We start from the raw sequence: 23891 nt of genomic DNA, 5'->3' as shown, positions 1-23891 counted from the left end.
TCCCAATAGTGGAAATTAGAGGTGTTCACATTAAAGTCAGGACAGATCAAGGATGTTTGCTGTTGCTTATTGACCATTGGTTTAGGAGGCTGGTAAGTTTCATGATAAAGAAATCAGAGGAACAATTATTGGAGGCAATATTATCATTATTTTTATATGATTGGGAAGCTACAGAATCATTCTAAATACTCAGAATTCAAAAGTTCAACAAGGTGGCCAGATAGAAACAAATATAAGAAATCTATACCTTTTCTACATATTGATATCAACTTTGGAGATAAAACAGAAACAGATTCTATCATCATCACAATGAAACACAAGTAAATACCCCAAACCTATCTTCACAAGAAATGCTTGACAGAAGGGAAAGATCAAAGTTTTACTGACAGACAAAAACTACTGGAACAAATGGAAGTAATGTTCTTACACTGAAGGCTTTAACTCTGTAGTTCTCCCAACTGGATTTCTAGATCTAATACACTTGAGGCATGATTCAGGTTCAAATTCAAATGTCCTTTCCTCTGACCACTTAAATCAAACAACACCTCCTCCTCCAGCTAGCCACATGCTCTTCACTTCTTGGCTTTCTTTCTATCATGGATCACCACCTGAAATGATATTTCCTACCTTTTGCTTGCCCCCACTAAATGTGTCATAACAACCTGGTTGTGCCCTGATTTCTGCACCCTGTTTTCTATTCCCAGTGCCTAGAACAGAGTCAGCCACACAGCAAGTGCTCAATATATGTTCACCGGGTCAGTTTAACACAATCGCATGAAGATACCAGTAGGACTTTTTCTTCTTGAATGTAGCAAAAACAGTTCCCAATGTCTCCTGGTATATAAACACACTAGGCTATCAAAAAATGTCATTAAAAAGAAGTGAAAGAGGGGAGACGTGCCATGCCAAATATGAAAACACATTTTATGAGAAACAAAAACACTCAGTTTGGCACAAAAATTATTTGGTAGATGAACAGAACACAGCAAATAGCCATGAAACTGACCTAGGCAGAGTATAAGCACTTAGTACATTGTAAACATCCCAGGGTTAAATAAATGAAGCATTCAACAAATCATGTGAGAAAACTGGCTACTAGGGAAAATAATCAAGTTTCACTTTATGCTATACCTCAAGATAAATGTTAAAAATACTGAGTTCTCTGCCACCTACACACACACACACACACACACACACACACACACACACACACACACACAGAAAGAAAAGGGGCCAAGGATTTAGCTCAGTGGTTCCGCCGCCTGCCTCAAAAGCCCAAGGTCCTGAGTTCAATCCCCGGTACCGGAAAAAAAAAAAGAAAAAGAAGCTAGTTACAAAACAGCATATACTATTACTATTCTGAATATTCCATTCACAGATGTTTTCTTAGAAACAGGCACAACTTCCTATTTCACATTATCTATTATGCATTTTGATTCTTATTTACACTTTCAGTTTCTCTCCCCAGAGAAACTATTCAGTATTTACATATGTCCTATTTATTTTACTTACAAGTATGGCCTCAATGTACATCCATTTAGCTATAAATGTCTCCAGTTTCTTATTCTTTATGGTTCATGGCAATACTCCATTTTATTATAAATAAATAAATAAATAAATAAAAAGCTGGGCCAGGGATTGAGCTCAGTGGTGCCGCTGCCCATCTTTATGGCTCATGGCAATACTCCATTTTATTATAAATAAATAAATAAATAAATAAATAAAAAGCTGGGCCAGGGATTGAGCTCAGTGGTGCCGCTGCCCGCCTTGCAAGCAAAACAGCCTGAGGCCCACATCTTCTTTATCCAGTCACCAGTTGATGGGCAACTGGGCTGTTTCCAAGTTTTAGCTACTACAATCTGTGCTGCTATGCTCATGGCAATACTCCATTTTATTATAAATAAATAAATAAATAAATAAATAAAAAGCTGGGCCAGGGATTGAGCTCAGTGGTGCCGCTGCCCGCCTTGCAAGCAAAACAGCCTGAGGCCCACATCTTCTTTATCCAGTCACCAGTTGATGGGCAACTGGGCTGTTTCCAAGTTTTAGCTACTACAATCTGTGCTGCTATGAACGTGGGTGCACATATATCACTGTGGTGTGATGCCTTTAATTCATTTGGGAAGATCCAGCAGGGGAACAGCTGAGTCAAATGGGATTCTAATCCTAGTTTTTTTAGGTATCTCCATACAGATTTCCACAGTGGTGTGAGAAATTGAAAATGTAAATAAAGATCAAAATGTATGATAGATAATGTGAAATAGGAAGAAAAGGTCCAAAGGGGAAGGGGGATTCTGGCCGGTAGGGGAAAGGAATAAACATTAGAAAAAGGAAAAAAATGGAAACAAAGTCTTTGTAAATAGGGTGGAGGGGTGGAAGGGAAGGCAGGGGGATGGGGAAAAAATAAGAACTAAGATATATCATGTAAAGGTACAAATTCCCAATGATGAATGTCATCACACTGTATACCTAAAATGTACCAATAAACTTATGAATAAAAACATAGGCAAAGCTAATCTTGGTGTTAATAGTGAGGGACCAGTTATTTAAGGTAAAAAAATAAGAGGTGGGCTGACCAATAGCTCTGGGTGGAGGTGAAACTTCTGGAACTAAAACAGGTGTTTCTTTTTCACTTGTGCTTTTTGAGGAAGGGATAAAGTTCTGTGCTAAAAAGTTTAACTTACATATCTTCAGTGAAGTAAGCACAACCATGAAGACCTTGCCTGGAATCACAGCTTCAGCCCTTTCTGGAGGGGTCTGGGTCACAGGGGTCCCGAGAGTTCCCTTGGGGAACACTCCTGAGGGTCCACACCTGTGACTCTGACATGATCACAGCAGTAGAAATGTCACACTGTTCTGTGGGTTCAGGAGCTGCAGTCGAACATGTTAAAGGCCAACCCACTGCACTGCAGAAAGTCAATATTCGTACTGAAAGTAGAACATCTAAAAGCCCAACACTCACTCCTTGCCCAGATCTTAAATATACTTCACCAACTTCTGACTGCACCCAAGAACATCAGGCTACCACCTCGGGCCAGCGCACTGCAGAGGGAATGTTAGACCTACTACACACAACCCAAACAGTTCCCGGTCCAGCTCACATTGGGTATAAAGACTGGACCGTAAAACTCTGATCTCACTATTGGCTCAAGAGTCAGGGGGAAAAAAAGGTTGGTTGCCTTTGAAAAGTATCCATTGTCTAGACAAAAATCTCAAAGCATAAATGTTTTGGATCTGTAACTATAATCCTGGACTAGTTTGCATAAGAGTAATGACAAAAATTATAACAACATCTGATACTCATTGCGTATTTTGTTCCAGACACTATCCTGAGTGTTTTACCAGGATTACCTTAGTTAATCTTCCTGACAACCCTCTGAGGTAAGGATCACTGTCAACTCATTTTACATATAAAGAAAAGGATACGTGGAGAGGCCTAGGAATCGACTAAAGGTCCAAGCCAGCAGGAGGAGGGTGTTAAGTGCAGAACCCTTACCCTGCATACATCCGCTCATACTGAATTATCTGAGACCTGGGGACCTTTGCCAGTGAAATTGGCAACCACTAATTTCTCTTCAAATTCCTTATTTGTCTTAGCCACATGCATTTTTGCAAGGAGAGGCTAACAATGATGTGGAATATTCATTTGGAGGAAATCCTAAGTCGGTTGACGAGATTCTGTTTCTCTGCTGAGCAACTTTCCACCGTTGATGACAAAATTGTTAGGGGTTAGCACTGATCTTTTTGCAGTAATTGTAGAAACTTAGCCAATGTGTGACTGGCGTCAGATAGTTAAGAACAGAGGAACTCAACTGAAAGCACTGTAGTGGGACAGGGCAGGATGGTGCTGCCTATGAAGAGCCTGCTGCCAGGGTCATGCCCTTGCTACGGTACATGAAGCTCAGATGCCCATGAGCTTCACCGGCGGCAGGTCTCATCAGCGAGGAAGAAAGGGCTGGGCTAGGTTCTCAAGCGCTGCTTCTGAGATCAGGACAGGGCACAGTTTCTCTCACATGCAATGCAGATTTCCCTTCACCTGTTACCCTCTCACTCTCTCAGTAGGACAGACGACTGAAATTCCTGATTCCTTACATTCCCACTCGTCTCTCATTCACTGCAGACCAGCTCAGGCTGCCAATGGCAATTCACGGTTCCGGACCTGGCAGTTCCCGTGTGTCAAGAGAATACTGCTCTGCTATAAAAAGGATAAATATGACTCATTTTTAGGGAAATAGATGCACCTTGAAATGACAATTTTCAGTGAAATAAATCACACACACAAGCTTAAACATTACACAGCTTTTCTTATATAAGAAACCCAAAGTATAAATAAATTAAAGAGTAAAGTAAAAGATTGATAACTGGAAACAAAGAGATAGATCTTCTGCAAATGGGAAGGGGCTCTAGAGATCAAAGGAGGCTGAGGGAAGGGGAAATTAAAAGAAGTAAGATGGGTCAGGCACACGTACCAACTCCCCACGATGAAAGTGATCATTAGGTACGTGCTGCAAACATGCACTAATAAAAATATGTGTACACAAATGCTGTGAAAGATATGTTTCTAAGCAGGAACCACTGAGTCTGTGGACCCACCAGTACCCCTGGTCATAGTCCCCTCCCCTCCCTCAGACTTAGTATGGTTGGAACTGGCCCTGTCTGCAACAATTATCATCTCTTCCACTTTGCCCCTGCTGCTGCTAAAAACCATCTTTATGGCAGAGGCACAGTCCCATCACCCTCCTCCACCCCTGAGTTTTCAGTAGCTGACACTGATTAAAGATATAACCCAAAGCATTGAGGTGAAAGTTCTGCTACAGCTGGAGAGGGGCTGTGTCCTACGGCTGCAGGCTCAGGGAACACAGCCAGCCCCTCTTAGTTGAGAAGACACAGTGTCTAGACACCACGCCCTGAAGTGCAGTTTAAACTCCACCTTCCCCACAAACTCCGAATCACCCTGTTAGAAGTCACTTCTTCATCCCTCACACTCTCACAGTTCTGGCTCTCTCAGGGCTGTCAAAGGGTCCCTACGGACTGTAGAGACCTGGCCATAGCAGGAACGGGTATTGTGCAACGTTCCCTCTCTTTAACACACGGCACACAGTAGGTGCTTATAGAAGTCCACGAAAATATTTAAGCATTTTGCATGATATCAAGTTAAAAAATGAGCAATGGTTTAAAGAAAGCAAATCAGCTCCTGATTCTAGACAAGAAAGGGAAAACTAAAGATTAATCAAGGAGGTGAATTTTGCCCCCAAATACAGGTGCGGCTGTCAGGCCACGAAAGTAGCTGAAGGGAGAGGGCTGTGTAGAAGATTTTTCCAAGGAAGAACATGAATATCAACTCGGAATTCAGAGAGCAGAACTGGGTCTTTCCCATACTGACATTTAAATGGTTTGTAATGCAAAGAACAGAGTCCAGCTCAGGGAGAGGGTACAGAAGATCGAAGAGAGGCCAATGGTTATTCTTGAGCTATTGATGGCCCGACAGCTGGAGAAGCGTGAACCCAGGCAGCCCTTGATTAGGAGGAGAAGGGGCTTATCGTCAAAGCCCCTCCTGGGGATTTATTACGAAGAATTTAAGATTTAGAAGAAGAGCAGGGTCTCTGCTCTGTTCTGTTTAGCAGAAGGAGGGAAGAGTGTGAGCGCCTTCTCCTGGAGGAGGGAGAGGACCTGGAGGGCGGGCACCGAGGTGCAACGGCAAAGCCCATGCTGTGAAGCTCTGGCCCTCGGGGAAGGTGAGGGAGGGCCAAGGGGAAGCCCTGGGCTTGGGGAGTAGGGTGGGCTGCCAGGCTGCAGCCTCAAGGTCACTGCTTCTCTCAGGTGCCACTCCTCACGCAGCCAACTGCATTTGCTAAATGGTGTTTATGCCGGAAATATCTCTTCTCAGTTGACTTCCTAATGTGAGCCCGACTTGGACTCAGGAGGGAAGGCTTAAATGTACTTCCACGTGGGTTAGGGAATGGATGGATTCAGAGACTGCTTAGTGCAGGCCGGGAGACAGTGCTCTTCTTCCCGCAAGAATGAGGGGGCGAATCACTTCCATAAAAGCCCACTCAGCAGCTGTTTCCTGCATTTAGGGAAAGCAGCCCAGTAGATGTATAAAAGCAGGTGTGGGCACTTTGCATATTTCTGAGACAGACAATACAATAAACCGCCCCCCTCCCCAAAACCCCAACAAGCCACAGCTTAACTGTTCCCACAAAATATGACAAATTGAAGGACAAACAGGCAGGGTAGCGAGGTGCAAACTAAAAAGCAGAAAATGTGAAATAACAATATGTACTAGGGGTAGGCGGAGTCGGTTTCATTTTGTTCCAGGCTCTTCAAGGCAGAGGGGCCATGAAAGGAGAAAGAAAACCACTGTAAACAGATGTGAAGACAGCAGACCTCTCCCAAATCGAAGGGACGCACACTGTCCGGCCCCAGGTGGAAAGCATATAATGCAGAACAAAGTCCAGGAGTGCTGAAACAAACAACAGCCTCTTTCCAAATCACCGCAAGGAGGCATGGTCTCTGGCGTAGGATCTCCGAATTGCAAAGACTGGGTTTGGACAGGTATTGTAAGGAGTATGCTGGAGAAAAGGCATGAAATGAGTCCAAATATAAAACAAATCTTCAATGGCCACTTTCTCATCTGCCAGCATTGACAAAGAGCATCTGGCCAAGGGTCAGGACATCTCTGAGTCATCTGTAGTGTGACTGTCTCCTGGCGCTGCCAGGATTTGTATCAGGGAAGCAGGAGTATCCCAATGCCCATCTCAGCATCTGGTCCTGATGTCTGAAAGTAGAGCGCTACCAAACAGTATGACCAGTTCACGTATTGAGCCTGGGGTGGCAGTGTCTGCATGTACTCCCCACTACTTTGAGGCTGAGGCAGGAGGATCACAAGTTGGAGGCAACTTAGTGAGACCCTGCCTCGAAATAGAAAGGGCTGAAGATGTAGCTCAGTGGTACATTTCTTGCTAAACCCACGCAAGGTACCGAGTTCAATCCCAAGCACCTCCAAAACAAAAACATAAAACACTTGCAATGCTGAGGAGGATGTGAAAAGATTAGAACCCTTGGGGGAAGATAAAACGGTGCAGACACCATTCAACTGTGGAAAAGAGTTTGGCAGATCCTTAGATAGTTAAGTATAGAATTACCACATAACACAGCAATTCCACTCCTTGGTGTATAGCCAAGAGAACAGAAAAGAAGGACTCAAACAGGTAGTTAGTTGCTCACCACTGCTGAGATGAAAGGATAAACAAAATGTGGTATGTACAGAAAAAAGAATAAAATTCGGACACATGTCAAAACACAGAGGAACCTTGAAAACATTATGCGAAGTGAAATAAACCAGACACAAAAGGACAAGTATGCGATTACACTTGTATAATGTTATGGTTTCTATCTAGCTGTCCCCCAAGAGCCTCATGTTCTTCTAGGTGGGGCGTTTGGAAGGTGATTGGATTATGGGGCTTAGAGCTGACTGCTCTTAGGAGTTGGGACCTGGCTGGAACAGGTGGGTAACTGGTGCATGGCCCGGGAGGATTTAGCCCCCCCGCCTGCTCCTCTCTTTGCTCTCTGCTTTCTGTCCGCCATGCCCCAGGCGGCCCTTCTCTGCCAGGCCATCCTGCCTCGAAGCCAGCCAACTGTGGACTAAAAATGTGAGCCAAAATAGCTATCTCCTCCTTTAACTTGTGGGTGTGGGGTATTGTGTCCCAGCCAGGAGGGAAGTAACTAAGACATATGAGGGTCCTAAAATAGGCCAATCCATGAAACAGACAACAGAGCAGAGAGTCCCAGGACTTGGAGCGGGGGAGAATGGGGAATTATTGTTTACTGCATCCAGCTTTTGGGGCGAAAACATTTCTGGAGATGGATAGTAGTGATGGCTGAATACACATAATGATGCAGAATTATATACTTAAAAGGGTTAGCATGGGAAATTTTATGTTTGTATATATTTTGCCACAATGAGAAAAAAGAACATACATTCGATGTTTTATTCCTCCAAAATGTTCTACTGGATGCTCTTTTTAGAAGTCAGTTTTAGAGGTCTGCTGAGGCAGATGGTCACAGTCTAGTGATCAGGACATCACTGTGTACGCAGTGGGCTATGGCTCAGCCCTGGGCTGCATCAAGAAGGGTGGGATGCATGGATTCAGGGAGGGAGGGATGTGGGTGGCGACGGAGCAGGATGGCAGGGAAAGAAGGCTGCCGGAAGTCAGGTGGAGCACAGCTTTCTGAGGTGCAGAACCACGAAGGAACCCAGTACCATGAGTGAGGCCCATGATCGCCATGGGCTGAGGGCATCTGAGCACAGATGTACCCAAAATGGGGTACACTCGGCCTGCATGGGCCAACAAGGCACAGCCCCTTTGGGAAGAGCGCAGAAACACTGCAGTAAAATACAGCAGGTGCCCAGCTCAGGAGATGATCCAAGTCCCGTGAGAATCCAAAGAAAAATCCAACTTAATTCGCTTTTTCTTAATTTTTCTTTTTCTTCTGCCAGTACTAAGAGAGCAAGAAAGAACTTCGAATGACAGAAGGGCAAGCAAGGGAAAGCATCTGGAGCTGGAACCTCTGCTGCCAGGCTGCTTCACAGCTGAGGACTGCAAACAAGGACCCCCGCCCCCAACAAGGCATGAAGTCTTGAAGGTAAAATGAACAAGGGGACTTGAGCTGGAAACTAAGAGTTCAGGGCAACCCAATGAATGCAAACTTAATGGTAGATAAACGGCCATTCTAATAGCACCTGAGGCATTTATTAGTATTTAAAAAATATTCTGAAATAAATGCCCCATCACTTTATCACAGAAGGGACCCTAGGCAGTTATACCATTCCTTCTCTGAGCACCACTGATGTCTGGGGTGAGTACTTCTGAGGGGGGTTTTCCCATGCACTGCACAGTATCCCTGGCTTCCAACCAGATGCCAGTACCATCTGCTGCCCCATCTCTGCCCCAGCTGAACAATCAAAAATGTTTCCAACCATTACCAAGAGGAAGGGGGGGCACAGAATAACCCCAGTTGAGCTCCAGAGACTCAGGGGAATTGTCTTCAACCCCAAAAGGACACCAGAATCACGGGAAGAGCTTAAGCAGTCAATTCAATCTGCAGGCCAGGCGGGACTCGGGCATTAGCATATTACAAACACGCCTCAAAAACCACTCCTCCTGCGATTCCCTGAGCAGGTGGAATGAGACTCCCTGATGCAAGGAGAGAGAGAGAAACTAACAGTTACAAGATGTTTTTTCTCATCCCTGGTCAAAGCTCCATGAAGCTATAATTGTTTTCCTACCTTGCCCAAGAGGAAACTGAGTCTCAGAAAGGCAAAGGAACGTGTTCAAGAGCATCACAGCTGGGGAGGGCAGCTCTCCAGAGGCCATTTCAATGGGCAGTGCCAGGACGGAGATAGAAGGGCCACTCCAGGGACTGTGTGCACTGAGCCACCAGGCTAAATTCCCATATCCCCTTCTAAAATCTGATTTTGAGGCAGGGTCTTGTTACGTCGCTCAGGCTGGCCTTGAAGTTGCAATTCTCCTGCCTCCAATCTTTTGAGTAGCTGGGATCACAGGCATGCATCACTACGCCCAGTTTGATACCACCTTGAGCCAAAAACCTAATGTATTATTATTAATATTTGTTTATTTTTTTGAGACAGGGTCTCACTATATAGTTGAGACTGACCTGGAACTCACTATGTAGCCCAGGCTGGTCTCGAACTCACAGTGATCCTCCTGCCTCAGCCTCCCGAGTGCTGGGATTACAGGTGTGTGCCACCACGCCTGGCTATGTATTATTTATAATATTAAAAAAACACAGATAATCTGAACATTCCTCAACAGAGAAGTGCCTCAATAAATTACACCCATTTTATATAGACTATTCTACATTCAAAAAACCTCATTTAGCTATCTGCCTGTGTTACATTAAAATAAAGAAGCAAATTGTAAAAGTGTCTGTATCAATATCAATTCTAGAAGATATTTTCACTTATACAAAGGGCTTGAGAATATACATTGAACTGTTAAAAGTGGTTACTATATTTACTTCTGTGTTTTCATAAATCTGGAATTTTATCAGCCTCCCGAGCTGGGATTACAGGTGTGTGCCACCACGCCTGGCTATGTATTATTTATAATATTAAAAAAACACAGATAATCTGAACATTCCTCAACAGAGAAGTGCCTCAATAAATTACACCCATTTTATATAGACTATTCTACATTCAAAAAACCTCATTTAGCTATCTGCCTGTGTTACATTAAAATAAAGAAGCAAATTGTAAAAGTGTCTGTATCAATATCAATTCTAGAAGATATTTTCACTTATACAAAGGGCTTGAGAATATACATTGAACTGTTAAAAGTGGTTACTATATTTACTTCTGTGTTTTCATAAATCTGGAATTTTATCTTTTTGTTTTCTATTTTCTGTATTGCTTGAAATCTTTATAGCACATGAAGAAATTCTTTGGAACTAATTATCTTACAAATATGAAATGTCACATTATTTGCGCATTCCCACTTCTCCCATAAAGAAAGCTGTTCAACTAATAAAGTTTGCAAATTACAGATAAATCATACTTCTTAATTTCTAAAATGCTGACTATTATTGTTTAAAACTTTTATGAGAACATGCTTAAAAGTAAATGTCTGGCCAGTTTATTTTTAAAAGCTTACAGCACTTCAGAAATTCCTTCCAAGTCTACAACTCTATAACAGTGAAACTTGAAGGCAGGTAGTATGTGTCCTGAATGATCAGTTTCTGCTTGGAATGCTTTTATGTCTGCTCTCTTAACTGCCACATAATGACATTAGAAAACTGAACTGACCAAACTAAGCCAAACTTTGATATTTCAGCTAAAATAATTTTACAACATCTTATTAAGCAAGAAGCAAGTAATAGAAACTGTCAATCATTTTAGTAACATTAGATCGAACTTTTCCCCTAATAGCAGGATCGAAAATAATTCACGAACAAGAGGAGAATTCATAGCTTTACAACAAATGTGGGGACTCCTTTAAAGTCTTTCCCATTGAAAAAAAGATCCAGGGATCTTGAACCCACTAGACCATCTAAATGTTGGAGGACATGAACAAATTCAAATAAACATTGAACTCTGGAGCTCATTCCTAACAATTCCATCAGTTTATAATCTGAAATGATTAAGTAAACACTTTGTCTCCTAACATGGGTGTATCATTAAGTGCTGCAGTTTCTCCAGCTTTGCTCTGATAGAACAGTAGCATTGTGGAGAGCGAGCTGGCCTCTCCCTCAGCTAGGGTGGGCCTGGTCTTCCTATGAGTTACATAGGGCAGGGGCCAGGCTTGGGCCTACAGAATTGGATCCTAGTAGGCCAGGTCTTGTTGGCCAAACTGAGTTACGTTCAATGTGCCCTCACCACTAACCCATTAGCTGAGGGCTTTTTTTAAAAATCAAAACTGTTTATTGGCTATTAGTTTTAATAGATTTATTACATTAAACATCTTTCAAATGTGCTAGTAAGAAAAAGAACCAGGAAAATAAAAAATATTGAACAGAATTTTCAGTGTCTTAGACATAAATAAAACTCATAAACTTTTTATGGATTCTGCAGTATATACTGACACATCTTCGACAATGGGTTTTGGCATTGAACGTGAATATGAACACACGAACAAGTAAAAAACGATACATTTTAAGACAACCAGATCCTTGAGAACAGACACTCTGGCTTCCATAAGTATCCACTGTCATTCATGCCGGTTACATTACTAAAGAAAGAAACATAGATGGGCTCCCAACACATAAATATACAACAGCCACACAGGAATTACAAAAAATGTCTACGAATGCCCACTCAATTTTGAAAATTGACACAACATAACATGAGCGTAAAACAAATGTATTTCTTACCCATACGAAAAAGGGGCATCATTTTAGTTTCATTATTATTTTTATAAAAACGAAGTGTGTGCCTATGTTTATGTATATTCCTTACTTAAAAGTTGACAAGTACAAAAAATGTACAAAGAAAGTAAAAATTCGCTGTTTGTCATACTCTCAACAGAAATGTCACTTTTATGCTAACACCAGGGCAAAAATCATAAGATCAAGAATGGCTCTAGCCTCAGGATTTTTTGATGCCAATTCACCACCCACTTCAAAACTCACAGGCTGGAGTTCTTTTTAAGTTCTCAAATATATTTACTATGTTACTCGCCTCCTGGTACTAGTGAGCTTTTTAATCAGGCCGATGGTGATTAATAAACAACGATGACAACTGTGGCTGACTCCAATCTAAAGCCTTTTGTTCCTCAAAAATTAAAGCCAACAGAATCTTAGGAGTTGAGTTCTATCGTTCTGCCTGCCCCGACTTAATCATAAGGAAGGAATGGAAAAGTTAAAGGCTGCATACACGCGTCACAACTGAGCAACGGAAAATGATCATCTAATTGACCAGCTTGGTGGGGGGGGAATCATTAAGTGCTGCAGTTTCTCCAGCTTTGCTCTGATAGAACAGTAGCATTGTGGAGAGCGAGCTGGCCTCTCCCTCAGCTAGGGTGGGCCTGGTCTTCCTATGAGTTACATAGGGCAGGGGCCAGGCTTGGGCCTACAGAATTGGATCCTAGTAGGCCAGGTCTTGTTGGCCAAACTGAGTTACGTTCAATGTGCCCTCACCACTAACCCATTAGCTGAGGGCTTTTTTTAAAAATCAAAACTGTTTATTGGCTATTAGTTTTAATAGATTTATTACATTAAACATCTTTCAAATGTGCTAGTAAGAAAAAGAACCAGGAAAATAAAAAATATTGAACAGAATTTTCAGTGTCTTAGACATAAATAAAACTCATAAACTTTTTATGGATTCTGCAGTATATACTGACACATCTTCGACAATGGGTTTTGGCATTGAACGTGAATATGAACACACGAACAAGTAAAAAACGATACATTTTAAGACAACCAGATCCTTGAGAACAGACACTCTGGCTTCCATAAGTATCCACTGTCATTCATGCCGGTTACATTACTAAAGAAAGAAACATAGATGGGCTCCCAACACATAAATATACAACAGCCACACAGGAATTACAAAAAATGTCTACGAATGCCCACTCAATTTTGAAAATTGACACAACATAACATGAGCGTAAAACAAATGTATTTCTTACCCATACGAAAAAGGGGCATCATTTTAGTTTCATTATTATTTTTATAAAAACGAAGTGTGTGCCTATGTTTATGTATATTCCTTACTTAAAAGTTGACAAGTACAAAAAATGTACAAAGAAAGTAAAAATTCGCTGTTTGTCATACTCTCAACAGAAATGTCACTTTTATGCTAACACCAGGGCAAAAATCATAAGATCAAGAATGGCTCTAGCCTCAGGATTTTTTGATGCCAATTCACCACCCACTTCAAAACTCACAGGCTGGAGTTCTTTTTAAGTTCTCAAATATATTTACTATGTTACTCGCCTCCTGGTACTAGTGAGCTTTTTAATCAGGCCGATGGTGATTAATAAACAACGATGACAACTGTGGCTGACTCCAATCTAAAGCCTTTTGTTCCTCAAAAATTAAAGCCAACAGAATCTTAGGAGTTGAGTTCTATCGTTCTGCCTGCCCCGACTTAATCATAAGGAAGGAATGGAAAAGTTAAAGGCTGCATACACGCGTCACAACTGAGCAACGGAAAATGATCATCTAATTGACCAGCTTGGTGGGGGGGGGCCTCATCCGAGTGAACAGGTGTGGAGAATGCATCTCCACGAGCGATAGGGCAACAGTTATTATGAGCTTTGTGGGCCTCACACAGCGCTCCTTGGATCACATGGCTCAGGTCACACTTTCCTTTGGCCACTTGGTCTGCTGGTGACTTGTGTTCCTAGGGCCAGAGAGTGTACTTACCAGTTAGGAGCCCAGTGGTAAGGTGCAGAAACCTACTGTAGTCTGCCCTCCAGGATCATAAATAATCTAACTGTGATTTTTGGTATACACGCATTCTTCTATTTAGGTTTGATTTTCGTATTGTAACTCTGTAATTACATCTGTACCAAGTGACTCCAACTCCTTTTTTTTTTGGTACCAGGGATTGAACTCTGGACCTTGTGCTTCCAAAGCAGGAGGCAGAACCACTGAGCTAAATCCCTGGCCCTCCAAATCCTTTTTGAAGCAAGCAAAGAAATGTCCGGTTTCCTTTTTAGTCTTTTTTTTTTTTTTTTTTTTTTTTAAGACAGAGTCACTATGTAATGGCCTTGAACACACTATACAGCCCAGGCTGGCCTTGAACTGAGGGTGATCCTCCTGCCTCAGCCTCCCAAGTGTTGGGATTACAGGTGTGTGCCACCATTTCTGGTATCACTGTCCAGTTTTAAAGAGCAAAATACTATTTCGTGGAAATGCTTTGAAGCTTGAAGAAATAGATATAAATAATGTATAGTATGACTACTATTAACGAATTGAGTAATCTAGGGTAAGTCATTTAAACATCAAAGATTTTAGAAAATCCTTTAAAATGAGGTGATTAAATCATCTCCAGCAGTAATAATGTAAGTGTACAAGTCCGTCTGTTTTCATAGAAATCTATTTTCTATTGCTCTCAAATTTGAGGGGTCAGGCCACAAAAACTACCAAGACTTTCACAAGGAAAGTTTGAACTGTTTTACAGATAACTAAAGGTAATTCTGGAAAGCAACAGAGCAACTAAAAAAAAAAAACTTGGTAAAATTGTGCAATTTTTATAAGCAATGATATAAAAAATTTGAAGAATTAACTTCCTTTATACCAATTTATTCAAATGGCAGAGACAATGTTGTGAATCAAGCCACATTATATAAAAAGTACAATTTACAAAGCCAGAAATTACCAGGTAAAAACCAGAAACCTTCATCATTACCTGGAAAATTGTAGAGGCTCTTTGGACACTGTTTTAACGTCTGACAATATTTAATGTACAAACTGGTTATCTTAGAGTTCAGAAATTGCTAGATTTACCTGTGTTGTAATGGCTTATGTATAATCTCAAGTAATAGTCTGCAGATTAACTTTTATTTATTTATTTACTTTTTGGTACTGGGAATCAAACTCAGGTCCTTGCGCTTGCAAGGCAGGTGGTGGAACCACTGAGCTAAATCCTCCACCCTGCAGATTAACTTTTAAAATGGACTTCATTTGGCCTAGGGATTTAGCTCAGTGGTTCCACCGCCTGCCTCGCAAGCACAAGGACCTGAGTTCAATCCCTGGTACAAAAAAAAAAAAAAGACTTCATTTATATGTCATGTAAGAGAAACCATGTACTATTTAAGCTTCTGTGTCTGATGTATTTCACTGAACATGATGGTCTCAAGCTGCATCCGTTTTTCTATGAATGATAGGAAGTAGGCAGACGGATCTTTCTGAGATGTGAAGGGGATCAAGAGATGGAGGGAAAAGGGAGAAGGAAAAGAAATAGAAAGGGAATTAAGATGTGTTGTGTACACACATCGACTCCACACAAGGACTGTAGACCGTATCTACTGTAAACATGGATTAATAAAAAATTAACAGAGACTTCATAGAGCAGGAGATCAGCAGTTGAAGTGGATTAGGTAAAGAGAACACCCAGACCATCCCATCCCCTGCACACCCGAAATGGTGAGTTTTGTGGTATGTAAATGATATCTCAATTTCAACAAAGAGAAGGAAGAAATAGAGCATCCCAGGTGACGCCAGGAACCTGCGTTCTTCACCCCCGCTGCCTCCTTTCTCCAGAGCCCACCCTTCTACTCCCTTGTTTTCTTTTTGCCTATGCAGTGCCACACCACGCTGTTGTGGACCCTGGATTTCTCCTCTCCCCAGGGGCCTACGGGGACAGGGAGTTGAACCTGACCTTCTGAATCACCCAGGCCCTGATTCTCAGTACTTCCATTTTCCTGCTTACTCTTCAACTCTCTTTGGGGAGAGGGATTTTTTTTTTTTAATACTGTGAAGTGTTGAGGTCCTGATAAAGCCTCTCAGACAAAAAAAAAAAAAAAAAAAAAAAAAAAAAAAAAAGGGAGGGGACATTTGTCAACCACCCAGTGTCAGCTCTGCTCAGTTACCCTCGTTAACACGGTCATGATCTTGTTCCCAGGGCCCAGATGTAAACACCAAGATGCTGAGAGCTGTTCCCGTTCAGATGTATTATGCTGTTCACGCCGGAGATCAATTTCTCTTCCCAGGACACAACCTGAAGCTGCTTATGGAACAGGACTAACTATAGCCAGAGAAAGTTTTACTGACAACAACACAAAGCTAATAAAAAGTGGCACTGCCTGCTGGTGCATTTGAACACAACCACGCTTCAAATAACCCCTGCAAGAACACTTTCCATCCTAGGAGACAGGATGTTTGTGAAGATGTGATCCCACAGAAGTACAAAAGAAAGGAGGGGACGCAGGAAGACTAGTTTTTTTTTGTTGTTTGTTTTTTCCTATTAAAAATAACATGCAAACCACTCTCTGGGAAACTAGCTCTGTGCCACTTTGGTACCTCTTGGATTTGCCAGAGCAAATGGGACAGTTTTCTGCTTGAACTGGGTTTGTAACAGGGATCTACTCACCGCCATCCCTTCCTTCTGTGGACAATAAAACCAAGCAGTCATTTCTGGCTGCACAAGTATGGGTAGGGAAGGGACAGCTGCAGAGTATGGAGGCCTGGGTCTGGAGTTATCTTCTGGGGTGATCCTGATAGTTGAAAGTTGAGAAATTAATGATCTTTTAACTACTGCAGACATTGCCTATACAAGGTCAATGGTGCGGCAGAGGGACTGTCCATAGGTACTACCCCTTGATAGACTAACATGCTTAGAGCTAGAGGCCTGGGTTCGAGTTTCAGCTCCACTTCTTTCTTGCTGTGTGACCTTGGCAAGTTTTATAACCTCTCTGAGCCTGCTTTCTTTTTCTATGAAATGGGGTTGGGAATAGCTTTAATGCCACAGGACTGTTGAGAGAGTTGAGGACTTTGTGCTTGGAAAGCATTAAGAATACTGCCTGATATGTAGATAAGTTCATGTTCAATAAATAATTAAAAAATAAAATTGAATATTGCCATTCATCAAATGGCTTTTAAGAAACAGCCAAATGAGGTTATCTCTTTAACTGATTTTTACGGGCTTACATTAGGCTGAAGGCCTGGAGACAGGAGTTGGGGCTACTTAAAAAGCAGAGAAAACATGATGCTTTTTCCTTTTCCTTCACTTTCTTAATCATTAGCTATAGATGAAATCCATAAACTTTCAACTTTAGCTCAAGAGAACGTAACATTCTTCATGTGCTGATAAGGTCCAGGGTCCAGACAAAGTCCAGACCATGGGCAAGGGGTTGGAAAATTCTTCAAGACCTCATAACAAACTAAATGGAAACCATCCACCCTGAGAGTCGACAGGGACCTACTTCTCTGTGAATTAGGCCAACACAGCCCCACGCTCGGTGTAAGAAAACAATGGCGTGGAGGGAGGCAGGAGAGGATGTTCCTTGGAAGACCTAATTGATCATATAAATGTAATCTCCAACCTCATTTGGTACAACAGCAACTCTGGCACTTGTCCACCTTTGTCTGTCTCTCTCTTTCTCTCTGAAAATCTCTCATTTTTGCAATAAACTTTACTTGTACTCTATACGATGTCCTGTGCATCTTGTCTGAAATCTTTCATCAAAGACACCAAGAATCTAGGTACACTGTCTGTCCCTTGCTGTGTTGTGAACTCGTGGCGTTAGGATACAGCTTCCTGGTAACACACGAATTAGAACTTGGTAAAAACTAATTTTTGCATTGGATTCTGAGAACCCAGAAGAGAGTGTCAACAAAGATCTCTTTTTGCAGGGAAATGGGTTTAAAATGGCCTTCCAATATTAATGACATGGCTCCAAATCATTGTGGAGGGATTCGAAGACACATACTAGTAATGTAGGAGACAGTTGCCCTGAGCAGATGAAGTAGAAAGAAATGAAGAACGTTTGCTTTAGACCTTCAGGAGGGAAGGTCCAGATGGCATCTTCAGTTACTTCCGCCCTGCTTGAAACCCCCATGTAACAAGGATTAACAGACCTCCTGGCTCTGCAAAGGGCCCCTCCCAGCTCAGAGCAACGATTTAGGCTGTTACCCATTTTGTAACCGTGTTTCTCCTGTGAGCAGCAGAAGCTGGTCCCAATGTATAGATATTAAACATTTAATTGAAAGAAGGATTTTTTTTCGCTCTCTCTGCCCAACTTTCTCATGTTAAGGGGCAGACCATGTGGTGCTCAGGCACTCCCGGGGATACCTCCTCCATGTCCCAGAACCTCTGGACACCACTCTGTTCATCTCACCACCCTGAAGGAATACACCAGCGGGCAGCAACAGATGGTCTCCCCCTGCAGCAGATCAAGCTTACCCAAATAGTTGTTACTCTTCTGCATCTCAGTGATGTTGATTTTCGTGGCTCCTTGGGGGATTTCCACGACGCGGTGGTAACCTAGGCTGGTGAGAGCGTGTTTAAACACGCCCGATACTACCTGGCAGCCTGTGTTGTCACCTCCACACACCCCACACTTGTCCACAACTTTGTCGGAGCCCAGGTAGTCATCGCAGCCGATGCTCTGCAAAGAGGTGCAAAAGAAAAAAGACTCTGGTGAGCTTGTTTGGAAATGCTAGCAGGGGAGTGCAGCTACTCGTGTAACCCTGCTGGAGGAAATGGTCCTCCTCCATCGGGGTGGTCGTCCCCTTCGATCCAGCATGCAGCTTCGGTAGGGATGCACATGGAGCAGTGAGGGAGGAAGGGGACCCCCCGCCCAGCCAGCCAGATCAACCGAATCATCCCTGGTGATCAATGGGGTGACAGATGTCGCAGCCAGGTCGCCCTCACATCCAAGAGAAGACTCTTGAAGAATGAAACAGGGGCATCTGGAGGAAGAAGGGAGAGTGGATGGTGGGATAAACTGGTGGGATTCAAACTGCCCTTCCTCCTGCTCCTGCTCCTGTAGATAAGCAAATCCGTGCTGTTCATCACTCAATAGTATGCACAGAGTAACTCTTTGGGGGCAAGAATCTTGGTTTTTAGCTACTCATGAAATGTTCGTTTCACAGATAGGGTGGGGGCCTTAGTCAATGAAAAATATAAGTAAATAAAGTGGTGCCTTTAGTGATGGTTAAGTGATCAGGAAGGAGAAAAATAGCAGGGTAAAAGAATGAGAGAAGAGACCATGGGCAGGAATTTACTTCTGCACCTTGTACAGTAAAGTTCTGCAAATCCCCACTGAGCTATGTTTGGATCAAGGATGCTCCAGGCTGGAAGCTTCATATGAACAATCCCTTTGGAACTTATCATAAGTACCACACCCCAAACTGAGATTGGCTTCCAAGTCTTCTGTTCCCAATTACAGATGCTGTACACACCTAGCAACCCCCCCACCCCATAATGTTCCCTGGCCCAGTTTCTCAGGAAATCAAATAACCTTGTTCGAGATCAGAATCTACCCTGCTAACTGTGCCTCTGGAGGGCCAAGTGGGAGGAACTGTGCCCGATTATCCCAAGGCACATTTCCTGAAGTGGATGGCCAGAAACAGCAATGAGCAGGACGTTAAGCTTCAAATTACGGGAGCACTCTTTGTACAGTCAGAATGTTTGAGGGAACTTTCCTGAATTTCCCCTGGAAAGATCCTTCCTAAGACTTATTTCAAGATCTTTTTACTTTACCTGCATCACCCCCATTCTTGTTCTTATAAGGAAAATTCATTTTGCATTAAACAAACAAACAAACAAACTTTGGAACAGAATGGAAAGATCTTCTGGAATCTTTTTCCACTTCTGGAGCTGATTCTGTAGGACTCACGATCATGTTTCCTGAATTCAAAATTAGGACTTATGGTCTATGCAAAGAATTCTGTCACGTGTCCCTGAGCAGATGGAAGTAAGTAGAATGTAGTTTGGATGATGAAATATTGGGATAACAGGATTATTCCCTGGGTTATGGGGATACAGAAAGATGCCTGAAGTAAGAATGGTATTTGAAAACCTGAGACATATGTTTGATGACGCACAAGCTGGGATTCTGAGAGCAATCAGACCACCTCTCAGGGGCAAAGTATTCAAAGATTACATTTGATTTTGTTAAACAACCTGCTCTGTTCATGTAGGTCCTACAAGCCAAACCCCATAGGTGGGTCAGATCAAAAGGTGTTTATTGGGGCCCCTCTAGCTTTATGTTTGACTCATATCTTTCCGCAGGTGCTGTGTTTCTGCATTATTGCTTCCATATTCCCGCGTGCACATTAGTCCATCAATAATGGGTCTCTCTTCACAAATAACTTCTCTGTAAAACGTTACTTCTGACAATAACAGAACATCATCTCAATATGTTCATTCACATCCAATTAGTCTTTCAAAATGCCATGTTTGCTACGTATTTCTCCTCCCTCAAATATTTCTTGCCCCTACCCCGTGCATATTTTTTGCAGAAAAGTCTCTTATGCATGGTCGCCATACCCCCACTGCCTTGGGTTCTCCTTTCCCTTGAAAACTGGAAATTCCATCACCCAAAGGGAACCCATTGTGTAAAGCAAGACTAACTGACTGAAGGAGGTGGCTGAACTGTGGCTGATGGGGAAGATGGATGCAAACGCCAACTGGCCGTCCCTGCCTTCACTAGCAACATCTCACCCTCCTCCCTCCCCTCTTTCAGTCTCTAGTCCATTCCTGCTTAGCCTGCACCCAACTCGTCCCAGACTGAGCTCGTTCTCACGGGAGTGCAAAGGCATGGAAGTCGGAAAGAACAAAGCATGCTCACTGAATGACAAAGCTGAAGGGTAAGGTTGCTGGTAAGGACGCAGTAAGGCTGTAGAGTTCAGCCAAATTTGTTAAGTCTCTTGTTTGCCAGGGTGAAGAATGAGAATTCTGTCCTATGAAATCTGCAACCACTAGATATCTGAAGAAAGAGAGCCATTCTTAGACCTGTTTCTGGATGACCACCTTGGCCGCAGGGTGAAGTGGGTCCTACTTAGAGGGTGCAGGACGTCTAGCGAGTCTCTCTTTTTTATATTATGTGGAGAGGACAGTTCAACAACGAACAAGAGCCACCAATAGTGAACCAGATGCCACATCAGTCCTCAGCCCCAGCTCAGTCAGAATGGGATTATGAAGAAATTATTCAAATATGGACCACTTTCGAAACCAACAACATAGATCTGATCTCGTAATCAGACATATTAAAATAGTCTGCACACTTTGGTGGATTCCTACCAGCTTGAGTGGCATGGTCACTCTGGGTGAATCCAGACATGAGGAGAGAGGGCTATGGCAGATTTTCCTGGTCGATATCCAAATGTCGTAGAGAGGTGATGTCCTGTCTCCTTAGAGCTCATCCTGAGCTCTGCCCACAGACTGCGCCTCAAGGGAGAAGTCAGAAGAAGGGTTGTGTGAACCCTTCTTGAATTAGGAAAGAAATTACTAGAAACAATTTTGAGTGTCCCAGTGGCTAACCAGATCTCTGAGAGATGGAGTTGCTATGGACTTAGAAAATATCTACTTCACAGAGCAAGGACAGAATGAGGACTGGGAAGGTAACACATATTCAAGATCTTTAGCTTTAGCTCTAAGGCCATAGGCAAATAACATGTGACAACTGTCCTTTCTCTTGCACAGGGCTGTTGTAAGGATCATATGATATAATGAAAGGTAAGACAGATCGGCTGAGGAAGTTACCTCTGGGCTAGGACATGCGTGACAAGAAGGATCAGGTATGACAAGATCTAAACACATATGCATGTATTTGATCACTGATGTTGTTGGGTGACTGTAACATGCCAGCTGGGAACCCCAAGCTGAATCAGACATGTGTCCTGCCTTTGGGAATTTGAGTCTAACAGGGGAGATAAAACACACGTAGGAGTAATCATAAGCTATTAAGCAATGAGGAATTTCTGCATTCTTCATGTCACACTGGGATGGCATCAACTCTTCTTTAGAAGGTGGATAACTGATAATTAGATGTGTAAAGTCTAGCAGACATTGCACTATCCCAGCCTGAATTAGTGGAACAGGGATTCCTGTAGGGTAAAGAGTGTCCAAGAACATGCAGGACAGATGCAAAATGAAAAGGCCTTCGTGACTGGTGGGTTGGGAGGGGAGGAAGCAGGCTTGACTCTTTCCCTGTCTCTCATTGGCCTCAGCATCATCTTGTCTAATACTTGTACCATCTTTACTATATTCTAAGTCCTACAAACGTCTACTTCTCATTTAATTTTAAAAGCTATTAGTGAGATTATTGAAGACTGTAGGGAACTAAGGAATAGGATGTACGTTAGGTAACTTGCCCAAGGTCATGCAGCTGGTAAAGGTGGAGCTTGGATTTGAACCCTGGGTCCAAAGAAAAGCCCATACCTTTAACCATTATATAAAGACTGGAGGTCCAAGGTGCAGTGGCCCTGTTGAGGGCCTAGCTTTATTGGAGGAGTGGATGGTAGCAGTGACCTAGGTGCGGGGGACAAGTTTGAAGCACTGCTGTGATGGAGTTCTGGGAAGTGCTTGGACCAGAAGTGACTCCCGCATTTTCTTCTAGTATAGTGGAGGGCCCACCACACTATGAATCCCTCCCACCCCAGCTCTTGTAACACCACACTTCATATGCAGTGAGTAGGGGTATTCTGTTTTCATGTTGCATTCATTTTTTATTTTATAACTTTTGAAAACAGTATAGGACTTTCACTGACCCTCCACACAGCTTCCCCTAATGAAAGCATCTTACTAACCACAGTACATCGCCCAAACCATGCAGACCATTGGTATCAGTATCATGCCATGAACTTAAGAACAACCTTTATTTGGATTTTGCCACTTTTTATTTGCATTTCTGTGGGCGGACATTCTATGGGACATCACAGGTACAGATTATGTACTGTTATTTTCTTAAAGCAGTTGCTATTCTCCTCCGGCACACCGCCGTGAAATTGGTAAGTGCAGCTGATGTCATTTAGAAGGAAAACCAGTTAGGAATGATGGCGAGAATGTTGGCTCTGGGTGCCAGGGAGCCTGGAGTGTGTTCGTGGCTCAGTTCCTGACCTCTCTCTGGAGATACGGAAAAGAGTTCCAGCAAACCCCAGATCTTCAGGGCTCGGTGTCCAGAAAGGAATCTGACCCAGACTCCGGTTTGTGTATCAGAAGGCTGATCGACTGGCCTCTGACAGGGATGGCTTAAAAGTGGTGAGCTTTCTTCCAAACTTTTTCAGAACAGCCACCAACGGAATCTTAAGGTGGGCACTGGAATCTGCCATCTCCAGTATCCTGTGCTGGCTTGGACACTCTGTGTGCAGTACCTTTGGCTAGGTCAAGAAGCTGTTCTGAGCCTCCATTTAAAAAAAAAAATCCGTGGCTGGGGTGGTGCAGTATTAACCTCTTCAGACAATTGGGAGGCTCAAACAAGGCAAACACATAAGATTTTTGGCAGAATCCTTTCTGGAAAATTCTGGGTTTTATCATCCTTATCTTCATTGATTTGATCCTGTTTGGAATCTTATCTACCTCTAAGTAAATATCGTCATCATGTAACCATCCAGGATTCATCTATTTCTATTGCATTTTCTTTTACAGCTCAGTTAGAAATATTCTTTCTCATTTGGATAAAAGCAGAAAAGTCTGGAAAGTCAAAGCAAAGCCACAGTTGCTCATGAGAACACAACTCTTCACATGGCTTCCACACTTACTGCTCAGATGGCACCTAGTGAGAAAAGCCAGAAAGTAGACCCGCTCCCTGGTCCACCTCCATTTTATGATTGTTTGCACCGTATACTGCAGTTCAAATGGACTTTTTTGTTTTTTTGGTCTTTTTGCTATTACAAAGGTGACTGGATAAGTATCAGATATTCTTAGTATTTTTCCAGGTTTTGTTTTTTTTTTTTTTTTTTTTTTTTTTTTTTTTGGT

At 42.7% G+C, this 23891-nt stretch overlaps 1 protein-coding gene across 1 annotated transcript in view; it reads right to left on the bottom strand.

The window, feature by feature from the left end:
• The window catches only part of LOC104864471 (thrombospondin type-1 domain-containing protein 4), a 181380-nt gene that overhangs the window by 63942 nt on the left and 93547 nt on the right, over positions 1-23891 (bottom strand). Inside the window, exon 2 of the mRNA XM_010627442.3 lies at positions 18371-18575. Coding sequence (XP_010625744.1) covers positions 18371-18575 — 205 coding nt within the window. The remainder of the gene's footprint in view (positions 1-18370; positions 18576-23891) is intronic.

Source organism: Fukomys damarensis, unplaced genomic scaffold, assembly GCF_012274545.1.
Source record: "Fukomys damarensis isolate Sample0158 unplaced genomic scaffold, DMR_v1.0_HiC HiC_scaffold_25, whole genome shotgun sequence".
Lineage (NCBI taxonomy): Eukaryota > Metazoa > Chordata > Mammalia > Rodentia > Bathyergidae > Fukomys > Fukomys damarensis.
This window is presented reverse-complemented; position numbering and strand designations above follow the sequence as displayed.